At 50.9% G+C, this 16,393-nt stretch overlaps 1 protein-coding gene across 3 annotated transcripts in view; it reads right to left on the reverse strand.

The window, feature by feature from the left end:
* Positions 1 to 16,393, reverse strand: part of LOC116951004 (glutamate receptor ionotropic, delta-2-like) — a 211,749-nt gene that overhangs the window by 39,496 nt on the left and 155,860 nt on the right. For 2 of the 3 annotated variants that reach the window (XM_076073273.1, XM_076073272.1), the window contains exons 6-7: positions 9,652 to 9,705; positions 6,363 to 6,536 (exon numbers count right to left, since the gene is read on the reverse strand). In XM_076073273.1, coding sequence (XP_075929388.1) covers positions 6,363 to 6,536; positions 9,652 to 9,705 — 228 coding nt within the window. The remainder of the gene's footprint in view (positions 1 to 6,362; positions 6,537 to 9,651; positions 9,706 to 16,393) is intronic. The other variant, XM_076073274.1, reaches the window with a different exon arrangement.

A 16,393-nucleotide genomic window follows, 5' to 3' on the forward strand; every position in this document is an offset into this window, starting at 1 on the left:
TTATAAAAATACACTTTTATTGGGGGGGGGGGGGCTCAATAATGCATATTTTTTCGCACGGCAAGTGAGCTGTGACGTGAAATCTGTCACGTGACCCGCGCATGTGGAAGCGTAACGCATTGTAGTGTAGTGGTTAGCGCGCTGTCTGTGTGTGTCTGTGTGTGTGTCTGTCTGTCTGTCTGTGTCTGTCTGTGTGTGTCTGTCTGTGTGTGTGTCTGTCTGTCTGTGTCTGTCTGTGTGTGTGTCTGTCTGTCTGTGTCTGTCTGTGTGTGTCTGTCTGTGTGTGTGTGTGCAAGCGTAACGCATTGTAGTGTAGCGGTTAGCGCGCTGTCTGTGTGTGTCTCTGTCTGTGTGTGTGTGTCTGTCTGTCTGTGTCTGTCTGTGTGTGTCTGTCTGTGTGTGTGTCTGTCTGTCTGTGTCTGTCTGTGTGTGTGTCTGTCTGTCTGTGTCTGTCTGTGTGTCTGTCTGTCTGTCTGTGTCTGTCTGTGTGTGTCTGTCTGTGTGTGTGTGTGCAAGCGTAACGCATTGTAGTGTAGCGGTTAGCGCGCTGTCTGTGTGTGTCTCTGTCTGTGTGTGTGTGTCTGTCTGTCTGTGTCTGTCTGTGTGTGTCTGTCTGTGTGTGTGTCTGTCTGTGTCTGTCTGTGTGTGTGTCTGTCTGTCTGTGTCTGTCTGTGTGTGTCTGTGTGTGTGTGTGTGCAAGCGTAACGCATTGTAGTGTAGCGGTTAGCGCGCTGTCTGTGTGTGTGTCTGTCTGTGTGTGTGTGTCTGTCTGTCTGTGTCTGTCTGTGTGTGTCTGTCTGTGTGTCTGTCTGTCTGTCTGTGTCTGTCTGTGTGTGTGTCTGTCTGTCTGTGTCTGTCTGTGTGTGTCTGCCTTTGTGTGTGTGTGCAAGCGTAACGCATTGTAGTGTAGCGGTTAGCGCCACGCCGCGCTGCGAACCCGGCGACCCGAGTTCGATTCCCGCTCACGGCCACCACCGGTGACGATTATTTCAAGCGCTCCTGGGCCTCCCCTAGGTCGACTCAGCCTCAAACGAGTACCTGCTGTGGTGTGTGAACATCGCCACTGGGGAGAAAAAGGCGGCCGCGCGTGGTGGATTCAAGTCTAGGGCGAAGCCGGGTAGTACAGCTAGTCCAGTATAAATACGTATTCTGCTTCTGATTCTGGCAGCCCTACCCCGCTGCTCGCCGTGCGTGTAGGGATACGGGCAAAGGTGCAGCGCTGCAATCGCTTGCTCATGCCAACCGCTGGCGGATGGGTCACTCCCTCCCCGCTAGAGAGGGCGCTGACGAGTGCTCTCTGTACTCTGGAAGGGTATTGTGGCCCGTACATCGCGGAAGATGTGGAAGCACTCACAATTTACCCCAACAACGCGCGACCCAGCGATGGACTAAACTGAAAAATTTTGACTTAAAACTTTCGTGACCGCATGCATCCATATTCTATGGTTCTTTCGGTAAAGTCGCGTAGATAGAAAAAATAACAATAATAAAATAAAATAATAATTCACTTCATTGTTATTATTTTATTGTTATTATTTCTATCTATGTTACTTTACCGAAAGAACCGTAGAATAAGACTAAACTGTATCGCGCCCGTCTGCTCCGCCGGGTGAACAGGGTCGATGGGGTTTTAAGGAACTTAGGTTTTGCGTACAAATGCCGCCGCCGCCGGAAAATAAAATATAATGGGCGAGCTCTAGATCGATTTCACGCGATGTCCGCTAATCGAGGAAATATTAAATACTTTCATGAAACACGTCGTCGATTTTTTTAAGACATACGTATGAAAACAATTACGGAACATTGCAACACATATCACGCCATAGTAATTGCTAGCAAACTGATCGTGCAATACCAGAGGTCGCCCGTTCGATCTCTCGGAGCGGCAAAGTGAAATGACGATGCAGATCTATTTTATCTCTCCCCCCCCACCACCAACCGTCGCATCCACAGTGCAAGGCCACGTGTATAGCCACCACCGCCCGGCTTGCAATCCAGGAGCCACCGGGTCGATTCCAAACCCCAGGTTATTCCGTTTTCCCGCGGGGTCCACCCAGCGGTTAGCACCACAGCCGCTCGATCAACAGGTTGCACGTGGAGCGGAATTCTACAGTCAACCTTACAAGGTTGGCCACCCCTGGTCTAGACGGAGCTCGAGGAAGCCCCTCTTAGAGGGTGTTTTGGCCTATGCTTCCACACTGGCCAAGATGTCTCGGAAGCGGTGGGCCTCCCCACATTTTACCCCACTGCCAGACGACCGGCCGACCGGCCGACCGGTCGACTAAATGGCCTCGTGCCCAAGCACATTGCCGCACGTGCGTGTCCGCGTGTGTTGAACTTATTTCGCGCCGTAAGGACGTGTGGGGGTGCATCACAGTTCGGCAATGGGCAGGTCGCGCGTGCGAGTGGGGTAAAGTGTGGGTAACTCCCATCTTTTGCAAGACGCCTCTAGCCAGCGTGGAGGGGTGGGCCCAAAATACTGCTTAGCAGTGTCGTGAGCCAGCAATTGCAGGGCTGCACCCTTTGTTTTTATTACATAACTATAATATTTTTTTTTATTGTTATATGTATATGTTTTACTTTATCTGACGCCCGTGAGCGTTGCGCTGCTTCCGTTAACATTTTTAAGTTTTTATCTATATATTTCTTTTTTTACCAAAGCAAAGTGACCGCGAAAATATTTTGGCAGCCCCGAGCCCAAGCAGCGAAGAGCGCGGTGGAAATAGGAGCGGTGGGGGGGGGGAGCCCGACAGTCAAATTCAACGCAAGCGACAGATTTCACCGCGCGGCAAAAATTACCCCAGCAACATTAGTCTCTAAGTTGATCCCATTAGAATAATGTTGATTAAAAGCACAAAAAAAGGAAGGAAAAAAATGTCTTACATTAATTTCGAAGGCATTTTTTTTGCGGGTATGAACACAATATCTGCTGCGTCGGTATCGTCTCTGGGGGGATATTTTTTTTTATCTAACCTGACGCCCTTGAAATACACGGGCGGCGCGAGAGAGCTGCGATTATGCAGCTGACAGATGTGGCCAGAGGCATTTTCGTTATTGTTCTTGAGTTAATGAAAGCACGATCGAAAACAAAAGCTACCCGAGCAATTAAGGAGCGAGTGCGAGGAAATTGTAAAAAAAAATCTAATCACCCTTGTTCTTTTTACGCGCCGTGATGTAATTTGGAATTTGTAAAGACCGCATCTCAAGCGCTTTCGCGCGAAGGGAGGCGTGCGTATTTTGACAGCGCCGGGGAGAGGAAGGACACAATGAGCAAGTCCCGAGTGACCCCTCTCAGCGGGCACTTGGGCCCATCTTCCACGCTCGTCAGAAGCTGAACGTCTGACCAGCACCCGGGCCGACTGAGCGACCGTGGTGAGAGCGACCATCGTGAAAATCCGAACATCCTGCAGGGTGGTCCGACGTGGAGTGGGGGATTGTAAGGAACCGGTCAATGTTTTAACTGCCACGTCGGGAGATAGAACCGGTGACCTCTGGATCGCAAGTCCAAATTGTGTTAACCGCCACGGAACAGCAAATAAATAAGTAATCGTGAGCGATGTTGCAATGAATGGTTTGGTGTGTCAGCTACGAGCGGGGTACGAACATTTTAAGATTGAGAACACAATTGGCGTAGAGAGACACCGGGATGGGGTAGACATGGTCAGAATCAGCCAGAGCGCAAAATAGAAAAAATATATATATAAATTCTGAACCTGACTAGGAGGAGGTGGAGGAGGATGTCCTCAATGCCAAATACCCAGAGGCTGCCAGGCCCCGTGACCGAAATCAAGGCTTGCCTTTCCCCCCTTCTTCCCACAGACCACCCAAATCCCACCGGCACCCCGGGAAATGCTGCGCCCAGGGGGAAGGATGATGCTCGCGATTTTTTGCGCTGCCTTCAAACCGAACAGAGCCCTGCGAACATTGTCTCTAATTAAAGCGGAGCTGCTGAGACAGTGCGACTGGGTTCTCCGAGGGAAAAAAAAAGCAATTTGCAAATTGCCACATGGAGCATCCGTCCCCCTTCCTCGGGTTGCTGTTGTTGTTCTGGAACGTCGCCCCCCTCGTTAAAGAGACCGCCCTTGGGGAACGAGGGCTCCTGGACTCGGATCGACAGCGAGGCGAGCGCGGTGAGAACGGCCACTTAGAAACCATGTTGTTCACATTTAAGCAAAATAAAGAGGGCATTGTGCCGCGTGTCCTTAGCCAAGCGAGGAGAAAGGCAGGTTTTCTTCCACGGCGTCAAAGGCGATGTCAGCCGCAGACGCCGTCACCGCCCCCGTCGCGTTTCATCGGCCAAGGCGAAGTGCTCAGCAATCAGCGAGGCATTGCGGAAGTCGTAGTTTTGAGTTTGATTGCGCGCGCGACAGCGTGTGGTTATATTGAATCGCAAGGTTGCCGTCTCACAGTCTGAACGGCAAGGATAGAGGTGCATTTAGTTGCTCAAACAGGCGGAGTAGGCACTGTGTGCTGCTATGCACAGCCTTGAGCCGGCGGCGGAAATTCCACATTCCTATGGCAGAGGAGGGGTGACCTCACAGCTAAACAGCAGATCTTGGTATGTATTGCCCTTGCATTTCTGTGCAGGTGTCGATGTCTGGACCAGTTGAGATAATCGTCACTGGTGACGATTACGATTACGATCGTCACCAGTGACAATAACCTAAACCGGTCCTGGGCCTCACCTAGGTCGATTCAGCCTCAAATGAGTACCTGGTGCGGTGTGTAAACATCGCCACGAGGTTAGCAAAGGTGGCCGGGCGTGGTGCTGGCCACCCACCCTTGTGTACCGTACCGGCCTTCATAGGTGCTGCTCACTTAACAGCACTTGCCCTAAACGTCTGGTAGGCTATACCAGGGTGGGGGAGAGGGGGGATCTTTGTCTTTGTGTGTATCTATGCGCTAACCTCCTATTAGCACGGTTTACTACATATGGTATGAAAGAATGTCAACATAATCTTGATTTGAAGCTTTCGTGACTGCAGGAATCCATACTCTTTGGTTCTTTCGGTAAAGTCACGTAGGTATAAAATAAAATAAATCACAACGTTTCGGCGCAACACAAGCATCCATCATCAGGTGGGAAAGCATTGGCCTGCTGCTGAGGCAGACTGTTTTAAAAAAGGTTTGAAATGGGTGTAGCCCAAGGGTCATAAAGAAGTGGCCGGGGCTAGTGATATTTGTTCATGAAGCCATCAAGATATATAAACACAGACACAAATTCAACCAAGAGGATGGGTACAAACTGAGCAATCATTGGAAGGACGTTATTAACCAGGTAAAGTCTTAACTGACTGTGATGTTTCCATCCTACTTGCCTATGTCAGCTGTTATTTCCGACTCTCTGTGTCTCTCTCTATGCCTCTCTCTTAAATATCTCATGCTCACATGTCCTTTGCATTGCACTCTCATGCCTTTGGATTGCACTCTCATGCTCACATGTCCTTTGGATTGCACTCTCATGCTCACATGTCCTTTGGATTTCACTCTCATACTCACATGTCCTTTGGATTGCACTCTCATGCCTTTGAATTGCACTCTCATGCTCACATGCCCTTTGGATTGCACCCTTTGGGTTGCACTCATGCCTTTGGATTGCACCACTCTTCGATTTTACATTAACATGCTAATCTCTCACATTAACATAGCCACTTCCGTGCCCTCGTCCAGGAGGCTGCTCTCATCCTATCTTACAGTTACACGCTAATTTCTCACATCAACAACATTGTGTGCGTGTCCTTGTCCTGTTGCTCCAACAGGTGAGCTCCGACTTTGTCTGTCTCGGTGACGTAGCGGCGGTGGTGGTGGTGGCGTAGATATTAGTGAGGAGCAGCGCTTCGCTTCGAACCCAACGACCTGAATTACGTTTGCTGAACGTGGGCAATCAGCAGCGGCGAGCCATGCCTGAGCCGGTCTCAGGCCTCGGCCTGGGCCAACTCAGCCCTGAATGATGCCAGCGCTCGGGAAAACAACGGCGGTCGGGTGTGTGACTGCTCACAGCCCCATGCATTGTGGGACACGTTGGTCACCTGGGGGGTAACACGTGGCTCACCTGGGGGGGTAACACGTGGCTCACCTGGGACAAGGGGGTAACACGTGGCTCATCTGGTGGGGGGGGGGGGGTGGTAACACATGGCTCACCTGGGACAGGGGGGTAACACGTGGCTCACCTGGGGGGGTAACACGTGGCTCACCGGGAGGGGGGGTGGGTAACACGTGGCTCACCTGGGACAGGGGGGTAACACGTGGCTCACCTGGGGGGTAACACGTGGCTCACCGGGAGGGGGGGTGGGTAACACATGGCTCACCTGGGACAGGGGGGTAACACGTGGCTCACCTGGGGGGGGTAACACGTGGCTCACCTCGGGGGTCATGTAGGCGGGATCCTGGGGGTCGCAGAGCGCCGGCGAGACGTGGTGCCCATCGCGCTCGCACCTGTGCGCAGGGTCGCGCGGTGCGGGGAACACCTGGCGCAGCACGGTGAGGCGGCCGACGGAGACGCGCGCCAGCTCCTGCACCTCCACCAGGCTCACCTCCTACGCAGAGGCAAGGACACACGCACATGGACAAGGACACACACACATGGACAAGGACACACACACATGGACAAGGACACACACACATGGACAAGGACACACACACATGGACAAGGGGACACACACATGGACAAGGACACACACACATCGATAAGGACACACGCACATGAATAAGGACACACACACATAGATAAGGACACACACAGACACGTATATACATATACACATATACATATGTATGAGAATAGGTTTTCCCCTTTTTTTTATGGCAACAAACTGAAACCTTTTACAAGGAATCATGTCTGCATTGACCACATATACTTGTGGTCAGAATACAAACAATACATATACTCTGACATTATATGCATTGTCTTTGAATCTGATTGGTCCACACCAGAGACAGCTTTCTTTCGACCCCGTCTCAAAACGGTGTTAGACCAGAGGACGCCAAAAGAACAAACACAGCACAAAGACAATGCAACCATCAGAGTAACGAGAGCTCGGGGTGAGCAGCTACATCATGGGACCTCCTTTGTATGTTGACGTTCTTTCATACCGCACGCAGTCAACCCTGCTGATCGCAGGTTCGCACGTAGATACACACACAAGTACTAAGACAAAGATCTCCCTCTCCCCCACCCCGGTATAGCCTAACGGACTGTAGGGGCAAGTGCTGTTAGTGAGCAGCACCTGTGAAGGCCGGCACGGCACACGTGGGGGTGGGTGGCCAGATACCACTCCCGACCGCCTTTGCCTCCCTGAGTGGCGACGATTACTCATCGCACCGGGTACGCACTTGAGGCTGAGTCGACTTGAAAGGCGCCTAATACGTGCAAATTATTATTGTCAACAGACTGTTGGAGCAAGCGCTGTTGGCGAGCAGCGACTCAAGCCAGAGCGGGAGCAGGAAGGAGTTGTGTCGCTCGCACCGAGATGGCTGCCTCTGGCTCCCTGGCGTGAATGAATTAACACCGTGCCAGGTACCCACTTAACGGCCAGTCGACCTTTGGGACGGCCTCGGAAGGCTTCTCAAAGTACAGGGTCAAAAGGAGGCTTTAAAATTGTGTCGGGGGGCCAGAAAGCTATCCCCTGTCACGGAACAATTGTGATGGCTGGCCACGCAGCTCTCCCCCCCCCCCCCCCCCTTGCCTGTCCACCATCTGGAAGGTCCTTAAATGGTTGTGAGCACAAGGGCCAGGGACAACCCATAGGTCTTGGCCAGATCATTGTAGGTCCTGTTGAAATAACCCACACCTCTGATGTAGAGGGAAAACATGGCAGGACTGACCCGGCCTGAAACCACATTGACACGGACATTCTCTGGTGCGCTGAGCAGTGAGTTGCCCCGTCATTTGCTACAATCAGTGCAATCGTTGCAATCAGTTGATGCACCTCCAACAGAATAGCGTGTTGGTGATTACAAGCCAGTGGCCTGCACAGAAAAGTATGGGCTGCTCACCATTGCTGTTGAGCTGATCTGAACCGATGCCTTCCAATCACTCTCCACCTAAAGTGCTAGTTTCATAACCCAATCGGGCATTCAACAAAGCCGAGTCAGATTTCTTATCCCAAGGGGGACACTTTAGCCAACACCTGTGAAAGGAGGTCATATGAAGCACGTCTCGTCAACCTTGCCCTTGTCCCTCATCTTCGGCGGAGGCAATGGGCAACCACTCGCCTCCTGTTGATGTGGAGGGCGAGCCCACAAAAGCCTGGGGGACTTCCCACATGCAGAAGAAGAGCCACTCCCTGCCCTTTAATAATACTGTATCATGCCCCAAGTGGAGTAACGTTCACCCCTCGTGGTGACAGGTGATGGAACCAGTCCACCGGAGCCTCCTGTATTTCACAGATGTCCCGGGGCCATACTGATCTAGCTTCCAATAACTGGAATTCCTCCGCCAGCGAACATTCAGACATTCCACGGGGGGAGGGGGGCAGCCGCAGAGAATGGAGCGCCACGGTGGTGAGATGTTAACTACCTTGCCTGGTGTAGAGGAGGACGTGGGTTGGATCCCAACCCTGACGGCTGTATATTTAGAGTTTGCATGTTCTCCCTGTGGTCATGTGGATTTTTCTCCGGGTCCTACCGGCTTTTTTCCCACCACATTTAGAAACACGCGTTTGGAGTATTTGGCTGCTATAAATTTCCACGTGGTGATAAGCCACTCCGTTGGGCAATCATTTGTGGCCAGGTCGCTTCTGAAAAAACGAGCTGTAAAGCTCAGTGGGCCTTACCTGGTAAAATAAAAGGTTTCGTTTAATACTTTAGCTTAATGGCCGTTGTTTCTGGAGGCTCCCCCAAGGTGGCTTGTTAGCTCCCTCACCGCAGAAGTAGGAATCAGAATCAAAATCTTTATTCATCCGAGAGAAAAGCTGGGAATGGTCTGAGGAGACTGGTGACACTGATGACGCTTGTCTCCTCGGGGTACCTCTGGTAATTTTTTTAAAACTTTTGATTACCTATCTGTTGTCTCCCAGTAATAGGTGGAGGGGTTGCCAGACCCTTCGTTAGCGGACCAAGGGGCTCCCGTTTGCCGCTGTGGCGGTTGTGAGTGGACGTTAGCCATGCCACTGGGGTCTTTTCTCTAAAAAGGCACTGCTCGCCGCACAACGCACACCACAGTGTGACTACCATCTGGCACCAGGAGGAGGTGAGATATTGCTTTGCCAGACACTCAATAATCACAGTTGTGAATAATATCAATAATACATTACATTTATTGCTCTGGAGAAAAAAAATCTCGGTAATTTCTGGCATTGTGGTAAGATTTGATTAGATGATACGATGTTCTAATTTCCGTAGTTCATTTGATTATTCAAATAAATATCTCGAAACGGATAGCCTGTGCATTGTACACATTAGAGATTGTAACGCGCCGATGATTGGAAGACTCATGAGGCTTGTGTTGATTTAACGGCAGTTTCAGAACCTTCAAGCGACCTTTTGCCAGCACAGGAAGCGCAGCAAAAGGGCAAAGCGAGAAAAACTGTGCAGACGCAGTTATCGCAAAGAGGGTCACACCGCGAGAGTGCGAATCGTATCGTGAATAATTCTAATCGTGGCACTGAGCCCCAGCAGCGTCAGAGGGGCCGTGTGGGTGACGACGCTGACCTCGTTCAGGAAGAGCCAGTGGCTGTCGGCCGCGATGAGGTTTGCCTCCACGGCCTTCAGGATAAAAACAAACACGATAACGAGAGAGATTAACGATCGGATGCCATTCGATTGTAGTAACAACAACAAGAATAATTTCAACATGTAACATGCCGCGCGGATGTGATATCTACTATAGCTATGCTGTGGGTGTAATGGTTAGCACAGGGGATTGCGATACGGAGTTTGCCGGTCCCATCTCCCGGCACGGCTGCTGTTGAAACAATGGGCCACGTCTATTCAGTCCCCCTGTGTCCGTCCACCCATCAGCGGAGCACACCATGGCTAAGATCGCTCACGGGGGGATGGGGTAAATCTTGAGTTCTCCCACTTCTTGCAAGACGTCCGGCCAGTGTGGATGTACAGGCCAACGATGCCCTCGGGAAGGGGGGCTCTCTCCATAACTCTCTCCAGTGGAGGCCACTTCCACCAGCAGCCACGGCGCGAACGAGAGATTGGTTGCGGTGCTGCGCCTTTATGCACGCAGCGAGCAGCTCCTCGCGACCTGCGTGGACCCGCCACTTTACTCGTGCCGTGTTTAGCCACCTGTTGAGCCCCCGCGAGTTGGATGTGGGCCGCGCGGGTGGCAGGGCGAGCGGGAGAATGGGCAGGAGAGTGGGCGGGAGAGCTGGGGGGAAAGCGGGTGGGAGAGCGGGACGGGGAGCGGGCGGGTGGGTGGGAGAGCGTGCAGGAGAGTGGGCGGGAGAGCTGGGGGGAAAGCGAGGTGGGAGAGCGGGCGGGCGGGCGAGCGAGTGGGCGAGCAGGAGAGCGAGAGGGGGTGAGAGGGTGGAAGAGCGGGAGGGAAAACAGCGGGCAGGCGAGTGGGAGTCAGCTATTGAGGCTCGCCAGCAACGTAAATATAAACAAGTGAATCGATAGGACTGGTGAGAGGCAATGAGGTGGGAGAGTGGCGAGGTGAAGAGATGTGGAGCCAAAGAGGTGGGAAAATTGAAAATCGACGACTCGGGTGAGAGAGATGGTGGGTGGGGGGGGGGGGGTTTGACGGGCAATATAAAGTTGAGGAGATGGAAATGGAAAGATGAGAAGGTAGAAGGGAGAAATGTGAACAGATAGGAGATGAAGAGGTGAGGTAGGAGACAGGAAGGTAAGAACGTGCAACACGATAAGATGAGCAATTGGGAATGTGGGAGACACGGTAGTGCGAGAGAAAATGTGGAGATGGCAGCCATACCAACATATGACCCACATGTCCTCAACATGTGACCCACATGTCCTCAACATGTGACCCACATGTCCTCAACATGTGACCCACATGTCCTCAACATGTGACCCACATGTCCTCAACATGTGGCCCACGTCCTCAACATGTGACCCACATGTTCTTGACATTTGACCCACATGTTCTCAACATCTGCGATCACCGGTGCAGTCTGGCACTTGTGCGCAAAATTTATCGGCAACTTTGTGCAAGAAAAATGTATCGAGCCCGCTTACTCACTCCACTTTGGCTGGCACCGATTATCGAAAATATTGATCGTGATTATAGTCGCTCGCCAAAGTCTATTGTCATCATCATCATAGTGCAGGGCATCGCCGCGTGGAAAATGCATGGCCCGCGCTGCCGGCTTTGTTTATTCACGCACAATTGACGTGAGGTGGGGGGTTGACACTTTTAAGAGGGAGGCTTTACGCCAGCACAGCTGCGACTGTCCCACAAGACAATTATCACGGCCTACTAACCACACTCACCAACCAGACTATTATCACGGCCTACTAACCACACTCACCAGCCAGACTAAGATCACGGCCTACTAACCACACTCACCAACCAGACTATAATCATGGCCTACTAACCACACTCACCAACCAGACTGTGATCACAGCCTATTAACCACACTCACCAACCAGATTATAATCATGGACTACTATCCACACTCACCAACCAGACAATCATCACGGCCTACTAACCACACTCACCAACCAGACTTTCATCACGGCCTGCTAACCACACTCACCAACCAGACTATAATCATGGCCTACTAACCACACTCACCAACCGGACTATAATCACAGCTTACTAACCACACTCACCAACCAGACTATCATCACGACCTACTAACCACACTCACCAACTACACTATCATCACGGCCTACTAACCACACTCACCAACCAGACTATCATCACGGCCTACTAACCACACTCACCAACCAGACTATAACCACAACCTACTCAGAATACTCACCAACCAGACTATAACCACACTCACCAACCAGACTATCATCAAGGCCTACTAACCACACTCACCAACCAGACTATCATCATTGCCTACTAACCACACTCACCAACCAGACTATAACCACAACCTAATCAGAACACTCACCAACCAGACTATAACCACACTCACCAACCACACTATTATCACGGCCTACTAACCACACTCACCAACCAAACTATAACCATAGCTTACTCAGAACACTCACCAACCAGACTATAACCACACTCACCAACCACACTATCATCACGGCCTACTAACCACACTCACCAACCACACTATCATCACGGCCTACTAACCACACTCACCAACCAGACTATAACCACAGCTTACTCAGAACACTCACCAACCAGACTATAACCACATTCAACAACCAGACTCTCCAACTATGACAAGCTACAGTGGTATTCAGCTTTCTCCTTTCCATACATTCACATCCTTGGACATCCATTCATCCATCCATTCATCCACATGTCTGTGCATCTGTGCTTTAACTTGTATGCATGTGTCTATCTACCGGTGTATTTGTCTGTGCATCCATCCAGCCACGTGTCAATCCATCTATTGATCCATGCATCTATTCTTTGCCCAATTAAATACATAGGCTGCGCGAAACGTCGCACTCGAATCGTAAATGTTGTGAGTTTACACTCCAACACATCGGTGTGCTGAAGTAGTAACTCATTGGTACCTTTTGTTAACATGACAAACCTCACTAATTGGCTGTGTCGGGTGGTGGCGGGTGAAAGAACACATTTATATTCACGCGATACAGCCCCCCCCCAAAAAAAAACCTTTATTGTGATTTTGTTTATCCGTTCCATCCATACGTGTACCCACGTATCCACGTGTTTGTCTATTTTCCCGTGCGTTATTCCGTCCGTCCGTCCATCGTCAGCATGCAGAAGGAGACGCCGGTAACATTTCGCTTTTTTTTTCCTCTCGGTCGCCTCCGTCGCCGCCGGCGACTCTGCCTGACGCTAAGGACGAGTGACCGGCAGGGCCCTAATTTGCGCTCGAGCCGCAAGGGCGGATCAGGACGGTCATTTGGCGCGGACGTCAGAGCCGGCATCGTTGCGGAGGCAGCAATTGGAGATAAAATAAGAGCGCGTGGACAAAAGACAAAGGATCCCCCCGCCCGCCTCCCCATCCATGTAACCGTCAACAGACTCTTGGGCCAAGCCCTGTTAGCGAGGACCTCTTACGGTCAGCACTAGAAGGACAAAGATCCCCCATGTAGCCTTAGACTGAAGGGTGCAAGCGCTGTTAGCGAGCACCCATGACGGCCCGGGTGACGGCATGCGAGGGGGTGGGCGGCCAGCACCACGCCCGGACACCTTTGTCTCACCAGTGGCGATGTTTACACACCACACAAGGTACTTATTTTGAGGCTTAGTCGACCTAGGGGAGGCCTAGGACCGGTTCGGATATACGTCACTGGTGTTGGCCGTGAGCGGGAATCGAATTCGGGTGGCCAGGTTCGTAGAGCAGCGCTCTGACAGCTACACCACAATAATACACGACATTTTACATGCTGCATTAGGTACTCATTTAAAGGCAGAAATAACCTCGAAGTAGCCTGGACAAGTTCAGATATCACTCGCCGTTGAGGTTACATCACGGCCGGTATTTGAACTCGGGTCGGCGGGATCGCAGTGCAGCACGTTTACCAATGTGCCACAGCCCCATCCCCATAGATCATTTATACAGGACACGTAAAACACTGATTATTAAAACACACGCACCACCCCACACCGCCAGAGATATTTTAATTTGCCTCACAGACAGCGTCGGGCACACGGGCGATCAAACGGAAACTTTTAACCCTGGCAACCGGATTATGCCTGAATTAAAGTGAAGGCTAAATTGTATGCGGTGGCTTGTTTTCGTGCCGTCATTTGTGTACGGGGCAAGAACTGCAAAGTCGCTGCAAGTTGATAACGCAGATTAATCATGGGTGGCTGCAACCCCGATTCCAACTCTGCATCTCCGAACTAAATGATAAAGCTAAGCGACATTTTATTTTTTTATTTTACCAGGTAAGGCCCATTGAGCTGTTTTGCTCTTTTTCATAGGTGACCTGACCACAAATGACAGCTCAACGAAGCGGCTTATCACGTGGACCTTTTATAGCGGTTGTCAAATAATCTAAAACGCGCGGTGTGGATTCTAAATGTGGAGGGAAAGAAACCGGAGAAAAATCCACGTGACCACGGGGAGAGGCACGCAAACTCCCAATATACAGGCGTCAGGGTCGGGCTCGAACCCACGACCTCCTGTATATACCGGGCGAGGTAGTCAACGTCTCGCCACCGTGGTGCCTAGGGGCTCAACGTTCTGACCTCTGTCCCTACCCCGAGCACGTCACACGCAGTCCCAATGCTGTGACCTCCGCTGTGAGGAAGAGAGGCAGTCACCAGCACTTGGGATTATTATTATTCACGTGTAGTGGCCCGCCGTTGGCCTGGCCCAGGCCTGACAGGAGGAGGGAGTTGCAGGTGAGGTGTTTTAAAAAAAAAAATCTGTTAAAGGAAGGAGGGGTAGAAGGGAGGGGGGGGGGGGAACCGAGGGAGTTGTGATGGAGGTGGGGGACAGCGTTGAAGGCACTGAAAGGAGGGCAGGAGTTCGCAAGAAAGGCACAAAGTAATAATTTCTGCCTCAGTTCGTAACGTGAACATTACCTCGCTCCGTCTCGTAGAGAGAGCGGACGAATCCGGAGGTACGAGGAGGAACCACAGATGACCGTGAAGGCAGCCATGCGGTGAGCTGCTGCCAGCAAATGCCCGAGCTCTGCGGTCCTCTGTGTATTATTTATTTATAGCGCAGTGCAACAATGGTAACCACTACACTACCACTCCCGCATATAAGGTTAACTCACAGGTGTACAGGTGTGCTTGCTCACAGCACTTGCCCCGACGATCTGTTAAGGCCACACGGGGGTGTATTTGCGTTTGTCTTTTGTTAATGTATGCATGCCGTCGTCTTTTGAACATTCCATCAAAGCCGCGGGCGGCGGCGAGTCCGTGCGTGCAAAAAAATATATTATTGGGTATCCGCGCCATCTCGAATTCCATGAAAATCATCAATGAACCAAAAATATAGTCCGCTAAGAATATCGACTTGTTCCCTACACTGAGGGAAAAAAGTATTTGATCCCCTGCTGATTTTGTATGTTTGCCCCATGACAACGAAATGATCAGTCTATAATTTTAATGGTAGGTTTATTTGAACAGTGAGAGACAGAATAACAAAATAATCGAGAAAAACGCATGTCAAAAATGTTATAAATTGATTTGCATTTTAATGAGGGAAATAATTATTTGACCCCTCTGCAAAATATGACTTAGTACTTGGTGGCAAAACCCTTGTTGGCAATCACAGAGGTCAGACGTTTCTTGTAGTTGGCCACCAGGTTTGCACACATTTCAGGAGGGATTTTGTTCCACTCCTCTTTGCAGATCTTCTCCAAGTCATTAAGGTTTCGAGGCTGACGTTTGGCAACTCTAACTTTCAGCTCCCTCCACATTTTCTATGGGATTAAGGTCTGGAGACTGGCTAGGCCACTCCAGGACCTTAATGTGCTTCTTCTTGAGCCACTCCTGTGTTGCCTTGGCCGTGTGTTTTGGGTCATTGTCATGCTGGAATACCCATCCACGACCCATTTTAAATGCCCTGGCTGAGGGAAGGAGGGTCTCACTAAAGATTTGACGGTACATGTCCCCGTCCATCGTCCCTTTGATGCGGTGAAGTTGTCCTGTCCCCTTAACAGAAAAACACCCCCAAAGCATAATATCTCCACCTCCCTGTTTGACGGTGGGGATAGTGTTCTTGGGGTCATAGGCAGCATTCCTCCTCCTCCAAACACGGCGAGTTGAGTTGATGCCAAAGAGCTCCATTTTGGTCTCATCTGACCACAACACTTTCACCCAGTTGTCCTCTGAATCATTCAGATGTTCATTGGCAAACTTCAGACGGGCATGTATATGTGCTTTCTTGAGCAGGGGGACCTTGTGGGCGCTGCAGGATTTCAGTCCTTCACGGCATAGTGTGTTACCAATTGTTTTCTTGGTTACTATGGTCCTAGCTTCCTTGAGATCATTGAGAAGATCATCCCGTGTAGTTCTGGGCTGATTCTTCACCGTTCTCATGATCATTGCAACTCCACGAGGTGAGATCTTGCATGGAGCCCCAGGCCGAGGGAGATTGACAGTTCTTTTGTGTTTCTTCCATTTGCGAATAATCGCACCAACTGTTGTCACCTTCTCACCAAGCTGCTTGGCAATGGTCTTGTAGCCCATTCCAGCCTTGTGTAGGTCTACAATCTTGTCCCTGACATCCTTGGAGAGCTCTTTGGTCTTGGCCATGGTGGAGAGTTTGGAATCTGATTGATTGATTGCTTCTGTAGACAGGTGTCTTTTATACAGGTAACAAGCTGAGATTATGAGCACTCCCTTTAAGAGTGTGCTCCT

The sequence above is a fragment of the Petromyzon marinus genome, chromosome 41 (assembly GCF_048934315.1).
Source record: "Petromyzon marinus isolate PM22_M1 ecotype Great Lakes invasive population chromosome 41, UKy_Petmar_22M1.pri1.0, whole genome shotgun sequence".
Taxonomy (NCBI): Eukaryota; Metazoa; Chordata; class Hyperoartia; order Petromyzontiformes; family Petromyzontidae; genus Petromyzon; species Petromyzon marinus.